General features: G+C 60.0%; 1 protein-coding gene across 5 annotated transcripts in view; it reads left to right on the plus strand.

Annotated features, from left to right (window-relative positions):
- The window catches only part of GRID2IP (Grid2 interacting protein), a gene marked incomplete at both ends in the record, with an annotated part of 32,440 nt that extends 17,688 nt beyond the window's left edge, over positions 1 to 14,752 (plus strand). For 3 of the 5 annotated variants that reach the window (XM_079719242.1, XM_079719245.1, XM_079719244.1), the window contains 18 exons: positions 390 to 459; positions 950 to 1,044; positions 1,376 to 1,559; positions 4,114 to 4,268; positions 5,290 to 5,442; positions 5,697 to 5,794; positions 5,974 to 6,091; positions 6,851 to 7,206; positions 7,620 to 8,036; positions 9,807 to 9,894; positions 10,713 to 10,790; positions 11,331 to 11,527; positions 11,854 to 12,009; positions 12,134 to 12,220; positions 13,073 to 13,202; positions 13,292 to 13,410; positions 14,307 to 14,471; positions 14,681 to 14,752. In XM_079719242.1, coding sequence (XP_079575368.1) covers positions 390 to 459; positions 950 to 1,044; positions 1,376 to 1,559; positions 4,114 to 4,268; positions 5,290 to 5,442; positions 5,697 to 5,794; positions 5,974 to 6,091; positions 6,851 to 7,206; positions 7,620 to 8,036; positions 9,807 to 9,894; positions 10,713 to 10,790; positions 11,331 to 11,527; positions 11,854 to 12,009; positions 12,134 to 12,220; positions 13,073 to 13,202; positions 13,292 to 13,410; positions 14,307 to 14,471; positions 14,681 to 14,752 — 2,738 coding nt within the window. Of the gene's footprint in view, positions 1 to 389; positions 460 to 949; positions 1,045 to 1,375; positions 1,560 to 4,113; positions 4,269 to 5,286; positions 5,443 to 5,696; positions 5,795 to 5,973; positions 6,092 to 6,850; positions 7,207 to 7,619; positions 8,037 to 9,806; positions 9,895 to 10,712; positions 10,791 to 11,330; positions 11,528 to 11,853; positions 12,010 to 12,133; positions 12,221 to 13,072; positions 13,203 to 13,291; positions 13,411 to 14,306; positions 14,472 to 14,680 lie in introns of all 5 variants that reach the window. The other 2 variants (XM_079719246.1, XM_079719243.1) reach the window with 1 other exon arrangement.
- Between the last annotated feature and the right edge of the window lie 215 nt (positions 14,753 to 14,967).

The raw sequence follows: 14,967 nt of genomic DNA on the forward strand, positions 1-14,967 counted from the left end.
GAGGAGCCTCCCTCTAGACACATTTTCTCCTAGTGACAAAGGCACAGAGGAATTTATGATGTGGACCTTTGTACGAGGGGTCGAGAATAGAGTATAGAGTAGGGTCCTCGGCGGGTGTGCACACCTTCCTTTTCCGCTCTCCTCCCCCAGCTCAGGGCTGACCAGTGGTCCACGCCGGGTCCCGAGCACTCCCACCCTCGCCAGGCGATCACTCCCCTGCTTCGAGCAGCTGGGGCAGAGGGGTGCTGGCTCTAATGTGGGACTGCTGGCCTGAATTTGGCTCTCCTCTGCCACCCATCCCACTTCTCGCCTGTAAAACAGGAGGACGACACAGGGATCCCCGAGGGGGTCACTGTTCAGCTGACCGCACCCTCTCTCCTTGCTTCCAGGGAGCCCGGCTGACAATGCTTCCCTCAAATCGGGCGACCGGATCCTCTTCCTCAACGGACTAGACATGAGGTCAGGGGCTATTGGGGTCACCGGAGCTTGGTGGCAAACAGTCCCCAGGACTCCTGACTCTTGGGATACCCCGGCCGTGGGCCTCTGACCAGTTGGGCCCCAGTTTGTCCCTCTTCTCACAGGAAGTCTTGAATCCACCCTCCCACCCTCTCCAGGATGTCAAATCGTCCTTCCAACCAGGAAACACCCCAGCTCCATGCAGGGGGCGCAGAGTTGAATGGATCATGTGTGTCTTACCCTTAAGAGGGGACCCTGCCCAGGGGTGGCGTGATCGTGACCCCTTCTGTACCCAGAAGTGTCCAGCTGGCCCTGGGCCTGGAGCTTCTCCTGCAGAGATTAACAAGCAAGAGAGGCAGGGCCCTGGCTTCTGGTCCTGGCCCAGCCGTGGGCTTGCTGTGTGGCCTCCACCGGCAGGACAGGGAGGTCTGGCGGGTGGCTTCGGGCAGGGCTCACCCTGGGCAGGCCCTCCTGGGCCACCTCTGCTCGACAGGAACTGCTCCCACGACAAGGTGGTGTCCATGCTGCAGGGCAGTGGTGCAATGCCCACACTGGTGGTGGAGGAGGGGCTCGTCCCGTTCGCCAGCGGTGAGACCCCCACTGGCCCTTGGCCGCCTTGGCCCACATACCCTGCTGGGGTCGCCATGGGTGGGATTTATGATTCTACAGAGGTCTCTGCTTGTCCCCCATCTCTGCAGCTTCCCTCTCCAGGTGGTGCTGTAAAACCCAGTGGGGTGGCCTCAGGGACGCTGCCTGGGGCTCTCCCTCCTCCCCCAATGGGGCACGTCCCCAGGTGTGCCTCCCAAGGCATGGCGCTCACCCCAGTTCGGGAGGTCCCCTGGCCCCAGCTGCCAGGAAAACCGCGCCTGGCCTGGGGACACTGGGTCACCCTGGCCTCTCCTTCCCGTGGCCCCTGCAGACTCCGACTCGATGGATTCTCCCAACCCGTCGTCGGCGCTCACCTCCCTGCAGTGGGTGGCAGAGATCCTGCCGTCCAGCATCCGGGTGCAGGGGAGGACCTTCAGCCAGCAGCTGGAGCACCTGCTCACGCCCCCCGAGCGCTATGGGGTCTGCCGGGCCCTCGAGAGCTTCTTCCAGCACAGGTGGCTGGGCCAGGGTGGTGGTGGGGACCTGCCCAGGGTAGACCCCGATTCCTGCCCGGACTCACCATCGGGGTCTCCCTGCCTGAGCTTCCTAAGCCCCCTTCTCCTGAGGGAGGCTCAAAGGACCCGAGTGGGGGTGGGGACCATCGGGGCTGCCCTAGAACAAACCTGACTCTGAAACCTCCTAGCCATGTGCCCTGGGCAAGTCACAGCCTTCTCTGTAAAGTGAGGCAGGCAGCGACCCCCTGCAGGGTTGTTGGCGGGACCCTCACAACACCCCGCTGTGGGCACTTGCCACCAGCCCCGCCCTGTTAGGCTTGGTTTAGCATCTTTCTTTTTGCACCTCAGCAGCAGCAGGAGTGTTTATCACACGCCGCAGCCCAGAGGGTCGTTTCATGGCCCCTGCAAAGCCAGTCACTTGTTCGTTCCCTTTTTTTGTTTAAACAAAAATGTATATTTGTTGAAATATAATCCACATATCATACAAGTCACCCATTTGAATGTACAATGCACTGGTTCTTAGTGTATTCACAAATATGTGTAACCATCATCATACTCAATTTTAGAACACTTTCATCAAAAAGAAAGCCCCAGGCTTCCCTGGTGGCGCAGTGGTTGAGAGTCCGCTTGCCGATGCAGGGGACACAGGTTCGTGCCCCAGTCCGGGAAGATCCCACATGCCGCGCAGCGGCTGGGTCCGTGAGCCATGGCCGCTGAGCCTGCGTGTCCGGAGCCTGTGCTCCGCAACGGGAGAGGCCACAACAGTGAGCGGCCCGCGTACCGCAAAAAAAAAAAAAAAAAAAAAAAGAAAGCCCCAATCCTTTCACTATTGCTCTCGCCCCCTGCCACTCCTCCTTCACCTTAAATAACCACTAATCTACTTTCTGTCTCTGTAGATTTCCCTGTTCTGGACATTTCATATGATGGAATCATACAATATGTGGACTTTCATGTCTGGCTTCTTTCATTTAGCATGTTTTCAACATTCATCCAAGTTCTAACACCCACAGTCGGTCCTTATATCCATGGGTTCTGCATCCATAGATTCAACCAACCACTGAACAAATATATTTGGAAAAAATTGCAGAAAGTTCCCAATGGCAAAACTTAAATTTGTCAGAGTTCCCTGTTTGTTTTATTTTTTATTTATTTTTTTATAAATTTATTTATTTTACTTATTTATTTTTGGCTGCATTGGGTCTTCGTTGCTGCACGTGGGCTTTCTCTAGTTGTGGCAAGCGGGGGCTACTCTTCATTGCGGTGCGCAGGCTTCTCATGGCAGTGGCTTCTCTTGTTGCGGAGCACAGGCTCTAGGCATGTGGGCTTCCGTAGTTATGGCTCACGGGCTCTAGAGCGCAGGCTCAGTAGTTGTGGTGCACAGGCTTAGTTGCTCCGCGGCATGTGGGATCTTCCTGGACCAGGGCTCGAACCCGTGTCCCTTGCATTGGCAGGCGGATTCTTAACCACTGAGCCACCAGGGAAGTTCCTCTCTGTGAGTCTTAGATACCAATTCCTTGTTGATTTTAGACATTGTAAATATCTTCTCCCATTTGTTACTCTATTGTTACTTCCATTATATCTAATATTAACAGCTCCAAGTTGTGCTGCTTTGAACAAGTATTCTTGATTTTGTATCATCACATTCAGTACATTTGGGGCCTATGGCTTTGGCTTTTGAATTTTTGTTTAAGAAGTGCTTCCCTGCCCCTTGGTCAAAAGATATCTCCTGCATTATCTTCTATTAATTTTATAATGATACCTTCCACACTTTGGTCTTTTATCCACCTGGAGTTCACCTTTATGTGTGGTGTTACACAAGGATCAGTTTTATTTTTTCCATACAATGCAGCGATCAGCAAACTATTTCTAGAAAGGTCCAGATAGCAAATATTTTAGGCTTTGCAGGCCATATAGTCTCCATTGAAACCATCTCTTCTGTTGTAACTTGAGAACAGCCATAGACAAAATATAAACCATAGGCTTATATAGACCATGTTCCAATAAAACTTGCTTTACAAAAACAGGTGGCAGGCCAAATTTTGGGCCTTGGGCCATCATTTGCCAGTCCCTGATATAGTGAGTCAGCTTTCCTAATACGTTCTGTACGTTTTAATCTTCACAACAGCTCTGTGCAGTAGATGCTTTCTTTTCTTTTCTTTTCTTTTTTTGGCCGTGCAACACAACTTGTGGGATCTCCATTCCCCGACCAGGGATGAACTCAGGCCACAGCAGTGAGTCCAGAATCCTAACCACTAGGCCACCAGGGAACTCCCCAGTAGATGCTATTTTTACCTCCCATTTTACAGAGGAGGAAACTGAGACAGAGAAATGAGTAGCGAGAAAGGTCACTTGGCTGATAAGTGGCAGAGCTGGGATTTGAATCTGGGCAGCCTGTCCGCAGAGCCTACCTTCCTGCCCACTTCTCTGTCTTGGGGAGGAAGGGAAGGGCATGAGGCTGAATTCTGTGGCCTGGAAGTGCCCCCTTGTCCACCACCCTGCCCCCTCTGTTGAGCCCCTGAGTCATGAACCCCTTGCTCCTGCACCCCACCCCCAGGAACATCGACACCCTGATCGTCGATGTCTACCCGGTGCTGGACACACCCGCCAAGCAGGTCCTCTGGCAGTTCATCTACCAGCTGCTGACTTATGAGGAACAGGAACTCTGCCAGGAGAAAATCGCATGCTTCCTGGGCTACACGGCCATGACAGGTAAGCAGCCCCTCCCCCTGCCCAGCCCGCCAGGTAAAGGCCAGACACCTGCTGTCCTCACCTGTGAGGTATTACAGCCAACCCGGGCTCCTCCCACACACAGATACACCCACTTGTCCCAGAGATGCACACCCAGCACACCGGGGCTGGTCCCACGCTTTGCCCCACGGATGTGTTTTTCCAACTTGACCCTTAAAGCAGCATAACCTTAGACTTTAGACACCCCACCTAACGCCCAGGGTCTCAGGTTTCTCACCCACAAAATGAGGGTGACCACAGTGGCGGTGCTTTGCACCCTGGGAAGTGTGGCACAGATCAAGAAGTTCACGCCGACACTGTTTACAGACCTGGATTGTGAGCACACGGCCAGGTCACACCTGCCTAGCGGGCTCTGGAGCCCACAGACTCACACAAGGGCCTACGAGGCCCCGTGCAGCCTCAGCTCCCTGCTGCTGCCCCGTCACTGGGTGCCCCCGTGCCCACACCACGCATGCACTTCATCACTTGGCTGCGGGCGGGCATCGAAAGTGAGCTAAACCCTGGGCACCTGCTGTTCGCCTGCACGTCTGCTATGTGCTGGCCCTTGTGCGCCCACCAACCCTAGTCCCGGGGACCCAGAGTTTGTTGGGGGGTTGAGGGTTTGAGCTCAGGTGCAGGCTGGGCAGCAGATGTCCCACACATCTGCCCTGACCTGGAACCGTCCATTTCACTCTGCAAGCCCCTAGGGGCAGCAGCGCCTGCGTGTTGAGACCTGGGAATCAGGGGGTCCTAGGCTCTCGGCATGAGAAGGGGCCCTGAGGGCGGGCTGTGGCCACCTCCGCCCAGCCTCTGTCCTCAGGCTGGCACCACCCCCATGTACCTCCTGTGCCCAGCGCCCCGCCTCTCACCCTAGGGTTCCCAGCTGTCCTAGAGCCGAGCAGACCCGGGCTCACAGGTGGGTCCCCTCACCCTCCCTGTGTTTGGAGGCTCCTTGTCAGGCTGAGAGGACAAGGGGCCTGTCTCCCCTTTGGTCCCACAGCAGAGCCAGAGCCCACACTGGACCTGGAACCCGAGCCAGAGCTGGAGCCGGAGCCGGAGCCAGCGCCCGAGCCCCAGCCGCGGAGCTCCCTGAGGGCATCCTCCATGTGCCGCCGTAGCCTTCGGTCCCAGGGCCTGGAGGCCAGCCTCAGCTGTGGTGAGGCCCCAACCAAAAGGCTGGAGTGTGTGAGAGGGCGCGACAGGGCTCGGTTTTCCCACCTGCAAAATGGGCTTGGCGAGATGAGACATCCCTGGGAATGGGCTGAGCAGTGGCCCCTCTGGGCCCACAGGGCTTGGCGGTTCTTTCTCCAGAGGCCCTCGCTGGGTCTGGGCTGGGGCCTGAGTCTTAGAGCTCAGAGGTGGTCACTAGACCCCCGCGTTGTGGACTTGGCCCTCCTGATTCCCCGGCAGGGCCCAGCGACTGCCCGGAGATGCCTCTTCCTCTGATCCCAGGAGAGCGCCAGGCGGGTGATGGCACATCCCTCCCCGAGACCCCCAACCCCAAGATGGTGAGACCTTCTCTCTGCCCTGCTTTTGGTGTCAGTGGGGAGCTGGGAATGGGTGGCCCACGGAGCTGGGGCGGACCCTGGCCTCCCAGACCACCCAGGCCTGGCCTCTGAGGCCATGTCAGGGCCACGTGGGGGAGGTAAGGGCAGGCTGGACCCATACCCACCTCCTCTCCCCAAAGATGTCGGCTGTCTACGCAGAGCTTGAGTCCCGGCTGAGCAGCAGCTTCAAAGGGAAGATGGGGACCACCTGCAGATCCCGTGCCTCCCCACCAGTGCCCAGCACGGCAGGCACAGCAGGTAGGGGCTCGCCAGCCCCGGCTCCCGAGGGCAGCTCTGGCCTCCGGCCTCCTGGCTGGCTGGCTGGGTGTTACCCCCACCTCCAGGCATATCCCTGGACCTCCCTCTTCGCTCCATGGCTATGGGACTGAATGCTGGGGAACCCTGGCAACCTCCATAGCTAGGGGCCATCAAGGTCCGGGTTGTCCCGGCCCCTCCCATGTCCCCTCTGATCCTCACCTCCGCTATGGGTCTAGAAAAGCAGAGGGCTGCCCCCATAGGAGTCCCCAGGTTCGCATGTGACTGTCGGATAGACCATGAAGCGCGTGAGTGGCACAGCTGGGAAGATGGTTGTTCACAGACACACGCGATGGTTTCTTGGCAATTCGGAAGGCAGGGCCCCTGGGTGGTGTTTCTGTGAGCTGGGGGCTTGCTGGGTTTGGGAGGTGCCCCGTGACCTTCGGTCTGGAGACCACCTCACCCTTGACTTGTGTTCAGCGGGTTCCAGGTGGGACCGCGGGATCCTGTGCAAGATGAGCTGGGGTCTGCCTGTCCTGGGGCCAAGCAGTGCTCCCCCTGCCCACTCCGGCCTTTGATCCCCCGAAGGGGAGCCTGGGGACGCAGCATCATCCAGGGTCTTCCTGCACTGTGTCCAGAGGGGGAAAGGAAGGTGTCCGGGGACACAGAGCCAACCCGCCCTGGGGCCCCTCCCCTCCAGCCCGCACCTGGAACCCAGGTACTGACCCAAGAGGGGTCCTCACGTTCCATCCCCCACCCTAGGGCCCAGGACCCTGTCCAGCGTCTCGTGGCCCAGCGAGCGGCTCCTGCCCTCCCCCTGCTACTACCCGCTGTGCTCAGAGGGCCTGGCCTCCCCCAGCAGCTGCGAGTCCCACCCCTACGCCAGCTTGGACAGTAGCAGGGCGCCCTCCCCACAGCTGGGCCCCGGGCCCCTCCGCTCCAGCAGCACCCCCAGCCCGGACCCAGGCCGCCCGCCCAGCCGCAGGAAGCTCTTCACCTTCGCCCACCCTGTGCCAAGCCGGGATACTGACCGCTTCCTGGATGCGCTGAGTGAGCAGCTGGGACCCCGGGTCACCATCGTGGATGATTTCCTGAGCCCTGAGAATGACTATGAAGAGGTGAGCACGCGGGCAGCCGTGCAGGATACGGGGGCCTATATGGGGACAGTGTCCACAGGCTCCTGCGAGAGGCCTGCTGCCCTGGGGGTGCGCCCCAGGCTCCCCCCTCCCTGCCCCAGTCCATCCTAGAATCTGCCCCAGGACACCCCGCTTCCTGGCTGGAGCTGTCCCACCCTGGGCTCAAGCTAGGACCCTCTTTGTCCAAGGCCGCCCCATATGCCCTGTCTCAGGTTCCCTACACTCCGTCGGGCTGTCCCACCGCAGCCCCAGGCTAACCCCCCCGCCTGTCCTGTCCCATCCCCGGGCCATGCCACCCCCTGCCCCAGACTACTCCACTCTCCCTCACCTTGGCCCAGGCTCCGGTCTCCCTGGGCCCGGCCTGACCCTCCCCTTGCCTTGCTCCGTCCCCCCAGATGAGCTTCCACGACGACCAGGGCAGCTTCGTCACCAACGAGAGGAGCAGTGCCAGCGAGTGCGTCAGCAGCAGCGAGGAGGGCAGCTCCCTGACCTACTCCTCCATCTCCGACCACATCCCCCCGCCCCCACTCAGCCCCCCGCCCCCGCCCCCCCTGCCCTTCCATGACCCCAGGCCCAGCTCCCGCACCCCTGATGGCCCCTGGGGTCCCGCTCCGACGCTGGCCAAGCCTCTCACCCAACTCAGCCACCCAGTCCCTCCACCACCCCCGCCACCCCTGCCCCCACCTGTCCCCTGCGCGCCCCCCATGCTGTCCCGGGGCCTGGGCCACCGCCGCAGTGAGACCAGCCACATGAGCGTCAAGCGCCTGCGGTGGGAGCAGGTGGAGAACTCGGAAGGCACCATCTGGGGACAGGTCGGTGACCCGGGGACCAGGAGTGATCTTCACCAGGGGAGGGGGTCTGGGCAGCAGCAGTGGAGGCAGGACCCATCTCCAGGCCTCTCCCAGCCTCAGCTGAGCATCCTCCGGCCGTCCCCGTGCTGAGCAGAGGATGAATGAAGGCCCAGCCCATGAACAGGCCCACCCGTGGTGCTTGACACAGGCACCGAAGCTCAATCTGCGTCCCTAAGCCAATGACACACTGGGGACGTCCAGAAACAGCACCACACTCACCCTTGAAACCTATCACTTGAGATTCGAATAGTTCCCTTAGGCTCTTAGAGCCAAGAGGAGGCCGTCTGGTTAGAGAGTCACAGACCTTCGAACTGTCTGCCAGTCTACGATCAGTAGTTTATTCACAGGAGCCAAGACTGAAGGATTCTTAAAAGGGCAGCGGTTCCAAACCCCTGCACACCAGGCTCCACCCTTTCACTCTGATGCTTGAATTTCCTCCCAAACGACACTGCCAGTATATACTTGAACACCTTTAGTGATGGGGAACTCACTACCTGTCAAGGCATCCCTTTCCTCACTGGACAGTTTTCACCATCCATCCTTGTATTGCTCTGAAATTTTGTCTCACCAAGATTCCCATGCCCTGCTTTCTGTCCTGCCCTTTGAAATCAGGCAGAGCAAGTATATTTCCTTATCCACAGACCAACCAGCCTGTCCCATGAGCAAGGTTCACCCCATCCCTGTTCTTTAGGTCATTCCCCTAGAATGTGGTTTCTAGCCCCACAGTCTGTCAAAGGGCAGGTCCCAAATGGAACTCCTAATGGGGCTTCACCAGTTCGGAGGAGAAAACAGTGCTCTCATCTCCTTTGACCTGGACATCGTACTCCTTTTAACATGGCCTGGGAACCCTCCAGCTTCTGGGGCTGCCCCACCGCAGGGCTCATTCCCACCGTCATCCTCAACCCTAGTCCCTTCCTCTTCTTGGGACCAACAGCATGTCCTTACATGCAGCCACACTCTACTGGGCCATGCTTGTCACTTTTTCCCATTGCCACTTCCTGGGTCCCAGTTCTGTCTCCTGCCTTCCCAGCCAAGTTGGCATCAGCCCACACCTCCAGGGAAGCTTTCCATGTTGCTGATAAGGATGCTCAGCAGGACAAAGTCACAGACTGGGACCAACTGGGTCCCCTGGAGACCTCACTCCTACCAGCCTCAGATGGTCCTTGAAGCCTTGCTCTGAAGAGTGGTCTTTCCACTGGATGCTGAAGGTGGACACAGGGACAGAGGTCATGCACATGGCCAAGTCCAAATCCACGCCAGGTGTCCCTGGCCTGCAGCCATGGCCCTTCTAGACTGTCACCTCTCACCCAGGTCATTTGTTACAACCACCTGTCCAGTTCCTAGCTCCTGGCATTTCCCTGCTTCAGTTTCCCCAGAATCGGGAACCCAGAGCAGCTCTGGCGAACTCACTCAGAACAGACCCAGACCCCTTAAGCCTCCTTGGTCGGCTCCAGCCCCTTTAGAGCCCCTCTACCCCCTGCTTCAGCACAACTTGCTGGTTTCTGCGTGGAGAATGCTGCAGGTGTGAGTGTTGTTGACCACAAGAGGAGCCGGCTCACCGCCTGATAACTTGGATGATTTAGCTTCTCCTGCAGTCTCCTCCCGCCGCCGGGTTTATCCCAGGGCTTGATGGAGGGTCTCCCTCCGGGAGCTCACAAGGCAGCCCTTAGAGGGTGGGGGCGGTGGAGGGCGGCAGTTCTTCCTCGCTCTGAACCTCCCCCTCCCTCACAGCTCGGGGAGGACTCTGACTACGATAAGCTGAGCGACATGGTGAAGTACCTCGACCTGGAGCTCCACTTTGGCACCCAGAAACCTGCTAGTGAGTGGCCTGAGGGCCCTAGGGGAACCCAGATGCCAGGTCCTCTGTGGCAGCCCACCCACTACCTTTGTGGTGTCCCAGGGCTTAGAGTCCCCAAGGTCTGCACGGACCGCCATTTATTTACTGTGTCCCTGAGTTACTGAACTTCTCAGAGCCTCAGGTTTCCTACCTCAAAATGGAGATAATAAGAGCTGACACGTATTGCATGCTCACCAAGTGTCAGACACCCTTGTTTCTAAATTAATCCTGTGACAATTCTGTAAGGGAGGGACTGTGATCGCCCCAACCTCCTGACGAGGAAGCACAAAGAGGCTGGGTAATTTGCTCAAGGTCACACAGCCACAGTAAGGTAGACAGATACCCCTTCCAAGTCTCTCTCTCCGCTCACCCCTCTCAGGGTATCTCCCTGTAGTTGTTGGGTGGGGCTCCAGGCAGCCAGGGATACTGCGTGTGGAAAGTGGTCCCGGGATTGAAGAGAAAGGCTGTGGTCCGTCCAGGAAGCATCTGCAAGGTCGAGAGGTGATTGGTTCTCCTTATGGGGCCAGCTCAGTCCCAAGGGCCCAGGGGAGAGAGGATGGGGGGGCAGGGGGCGGACACACGCCACATCATGCACACTGTTAGACTGGACCCCAGAGCCCATGAGTGAGGGGAGTGTGGACATGAGTGAGGGGGATGTGGACAGCTCCAGGTGGAGCTGATTCAGTCAAGTCCGTGGTCGGAGGCGTCTGGGCTGTGGGGTGTGGCCACACCCCTCCTGGGCCCTTGCACAGCAGCCTCAGCCTAGCGTCCCCTCATTAAACCATCAGTTTCCCTTCCAGAGCCGGTGCCCGGGCCTGAGCCCTTCAGGAAGAAGGAGGTGGTGGAGATCCTGTCCCACAAGAAGGCCTACAACACCTGTGAGGGGCTGGGGGTGCCGGGTGGTTGTGGGGGGCAGGACGCGACCCCCCACCGGGCCACAGAGCCTTGGATCCACCCCGGTGGATGATCGAGATTAGGCCGTGGGGGCCCCAGCACCTGCCTCCCGCGTAGTGAAGACCCTCCTCTCCCAGGCCCCACTGCCAGCCCGATCCCACCGGGCGCAGGTGCCGGCCTTGGCTCCACCCCCATCGGCCCCGCCCTCATGCTGTAATCGGCTCCCCAGTTCCGGCCCCGCCTCCAGTCGCATACCCTACTCTCCCCGTCTCAGGACCCTCCCTGGTTCCCTGGCCCCAACTCCGCAGGCCCCGCTCAATTCCAGGTCTATCTCTTTGAGAACCCCGCCCTCGCCCCTCAATAGGTCGCGGGAAGGACCCTCCCCTCCTCTGGGCAGGCTCCTGCTCCGCCCCGGTTCCTGGCCCCCAGTCCCCCGACACACCCGGGACCAGGGTGGATCTTGAAGCCCCGCCCACTCCCCGCCCGGGCCCCGCCCCGGCTCACTCTCGCGGCCCCGCCCGCAGCCATCCTGCTGGCGCACCTGAAGCTGAGCCCGGCCGAGCTGCGGCAGGTGCTAATGAGCATGGAGCCCCGGCGCCTGGAGCCCGCGCACCTGGCGCAACTGCTGCTCTTCGCGCCAGACGCCGACGAGGAGCAGCGCTATCAGGCCTTCCGCGAGGCGCCCGGCCGCCTCAGCGAGCCCGACCAGTTCGTCCTGCAGGTGCTGCGGCCGTGACCCCCGCCCGGGGTCAGGGGCGGCTGCGCAGCGGCCTCGGCCTCCTCTGTCGCGGCTTCCGCTTTGTGCCTTTGTGCGTGGGTCTCGCTCCCCTCCCGCCACCGCGTTCACGCCTCTGAGTCCCGGTTTTACACCTGTAACAGCCAGTTCTCACTCAGGGTCCAAGGTAGATGGGATGAGGGTGCTCCCTCGAGGTTGTGCTTGTTTTCCTAAGGGAATACCGGGCAGCCCGCTGACCCCCACCCCAGGCTGCCCCGGGGCAGCGGGTCTCCCGGCGGGATGGATGAATCCTGGCCCTGCCTTCCTGTCAGATGCTGTCGGTTCCCGAGTACAAGACCCGCCTGCGCAGCCTCCACTTCCAGGCCACCCTACAGGAGAAGACAGAAGAGATCCGGGGCAGCCTGGAGTGCTTGCGCCAGGCCTCCCTCGAGCTCAAGAACAGCCGGAAGCTCGCCAAGATCCTGGAGGTCAGAACCGCCCCTTCTCAGATCACTCTACCTGCCCCTCTGTCCCCTGGGGCTTCCAGCGTGGAGGTTCATCCTGAGAGGGGCCAGGGCCTGGGGTAGGACCTGCCCACCTTTCTCTCCACAGTTTGTGTTGGCTATGGGCAACTATCTCAACGATGGACAGCCCCAAACCAACAAGACCACGGGCTTCAAGATCAACTTCCTGACGGAGGTGAGGGGGCCTGTCAGACAGTCACTGATGTGTTTGCTCTACCATTGAGGCCCTTCCCCACCCCCATCCCCCCCGGAGGAAGAGCTGGCTGCCCGCAGGCCAGGATGTAACAGAAGCGAAGTTTGGGGGTTGAGGGGATGGGGGGACAAGGTGGCGTCTCCAAGCCAAGCCTCAAGGTCTGGAAAAATGGAGTGGTGGGAGAAAAGGGCAGGGAGGGAAGGCTCCAGGAGGAAGGGGGGGTCCCACCTGGTGGATTCTGTGCCTCGACACCACCGCCACCATCAGGCCAGTCCTACCCCAGAAAGCTCTAGGATCAGAGAAGGGACAGCTCAAATATCTAGCCTTTCCCCTGTGTTTCTGGGACTTTTCCCCGTGACGCCTTTGGTGGTTTTCAAAAAGAGAAAGGAAAACTCCCTTTATAGATATGAATGGTTTAGGGTGCCTGAGGCTCAGATGGGCCACAGATGGTTCCAGAAAACCACAAAAGGGAAGAACTGTAAGTGATGCTCCCCGCTTTCCCTGGGGTTAGAGAATCTTGGGCTCTATCTTTTGACAAGGCCAAACTCACAAGGACAGAAAAACCTAGGGTCCTCCCCTAGCTGGGGGCTGGGGGCCTGGTTCCTGGGGGTCTCAAAGATCTGGGCCAGGAAACAGGCCTGTGGCATCCCAGCAGATGAGAGCTTCAGAGTAAGGATTACTAGCCATCAGCTTATGAGCTTTGGAGTTGGAGAGTGTCGGGGGCCAGGAACTGACGCCACAGCCCAGGGGAAGCAGGGAGGAGAGCACATGGGCCCGTGTGATCAGGAATCTGATGGGGTCCTTGAGGAAGATATATGTTGGGGTCACTTGCAGCTGAACTCCACCAAGACGGTGGATGGGAAGTCCACCTTCCTGCATATCCTTGCCAAATCGCTGAGCCAGCACTTCCCCGAACTCCTGGGCTTTGCTCAGGACCTGCCCACCGTGCCCCTGGCTGCCAAAGGTAGGCTGGGTGGATGGGTGGGGAGGCAGAGGCACCGCTGTCCTGGGCTGGGAGGGCAGCCCCACGAGGCTCTGTTGCCTTCCCTACAGTGAACCAACGGGCCCTGACCAGTGACCTGGCTGACCTCCACGGCACCATCAGTGAGATACAGGCCGCCTGCCAGAGCATGTCCCCCGCCAGCGAGGACAAGTTTGCCGTGGTCATGGCGGTATCCTGTCCCAGTGCCACAGTGGACCCTGGGCGGGGGGGTCAGGTAGAGCTGGGTGTACCTCCAGTGGCCAGCAGAGATTATGGGCAGAGGCTGCTCTGGGTCCAGGGGTTCTGGAAGGGGGTCCGCCTTAGGTCATTTAGAATCTAAGTGCTTAGGTCAAGTCTGTGTGTAACTGAGAAGGAGCTCTTTTTTTTTTTTTTTTTTGTCGTACGCGGGCCTCTCACTGTTGTGGCCTCTCCTGTTGCGGAGCACAGGCTCCGGACGCGCAGGCTCAGCGGCCATGGCTCACGGGCCCAGCCGCTCCGCGGCATGTGGGATCCTCCCGGACTGGGGCACGAACCCGTGTCCCCTGCATCGGCAGGCAGACTGTCAACCGCTGCGCCACCAGGGAAGCCCAAGGAGCTCTTCTGATTGGCTACATTGCCCCCTCTATCCTCGGGGGTGGCAGAGTCCAGGCCTAAGTCACAAGATACAGGGAGAGGCTTGTCAGACTTGTCAGGCCTGGCCAGCCAAAGGCAGTCAGGAGAGGGGAATGTTCCGACTGAGCACAGACAGTGACAAATGCTATAGAAAAAGGGAGAGACAGAGAAAGGGGGCCACTCTAAGCGGATGGTCGGGGAAGAGAGGGTGGTAGCATCTGAGCAGAGCCAGGAGGGAGGAGGGAGCTGCCCCACAGAGAGAGGAGCAAGTGAAAGGCCTGAGGCTGGACCGGATGTGGCAGGTGTCAGGACGAGCTTGGAGGGCAGTGGGCAAAGGGACTGGAGCCTCTGACCAGGGCATGGTGCCCAGGTGAGCAAAGGGCCTGGGGTAGTCTGGAGTGGTCGCTGTTTGGGTCACTGCCCGGGGACCTGCCCCAGAGACCTGGGGCAGTTTCCTTAACAGAGGCCCATCAGTCCTTCCTGGAGACAGCCCAGCCGGTGCTGCGGGCGCTGGACGGGCTGCAGCGGGAGGCCATGGAGGAGCTGGGCAAGGCGCTGGCTTTCTTCGGTGAAGATTCCAAAGCCACAACTTCCGAGGCCTTTTTCGGCATCTTTGCGGAGTTCATGAGCAAGTTCGAGGTGAGCCACGGTGGGAGGCCCTGAGGAGAGGGCAGGGCCATGCCCGGGGTGGGAAAGGGCCCCTAGTGAGTGACACGCTCCCCCAGTGGGGCGGAGCCAGTAGGTCTCTGCCCCGGCGAGGGAGGGGGTGGGCGGAGACGACGCAGGGAAGGGGGGGTGTCCTGGGACCACTGACCAACCCCCGTCCCCACGTGCTCCTCCCTCCCCAGCGGGCGCTCGGCGACCTGCAGGCTGGGGAGGGCACGCGCGGCTCTGGGATGGTTTCGCCCCTCTCCTGGTGACGGCGGCGGCCTCGCGTCCTCGGCGGCCCGAGCGCGGAGCGGACGCCGCCGGCGTGGCTCGGAGCAGCCCGGGTTCGGGAGTGGGGCCCAGCCACGCGCGCATCTCCAGCTAGCTCAGCCGTCGAGCTCCGGCCGCCCTCGAAGGTGCGGGGACCCCTTCTCGGGCCAAGCCTGGGGCTCCGAGGGTTGGGAGCGCGGGGCCGGAGCCGGCACGC

This window comes from Hyperoodon ampullatus (genome assembly GCF_949752795.1).
Source record: "Hyperoodon ampullatus genome assembly, chromosome: 14".
NCBI lineage: Eukaryota > Metazoa > Chordata > Mammalia > Artiodactyla > Ziphiidae > Hyperoodon > Hyperoodon ampullatus.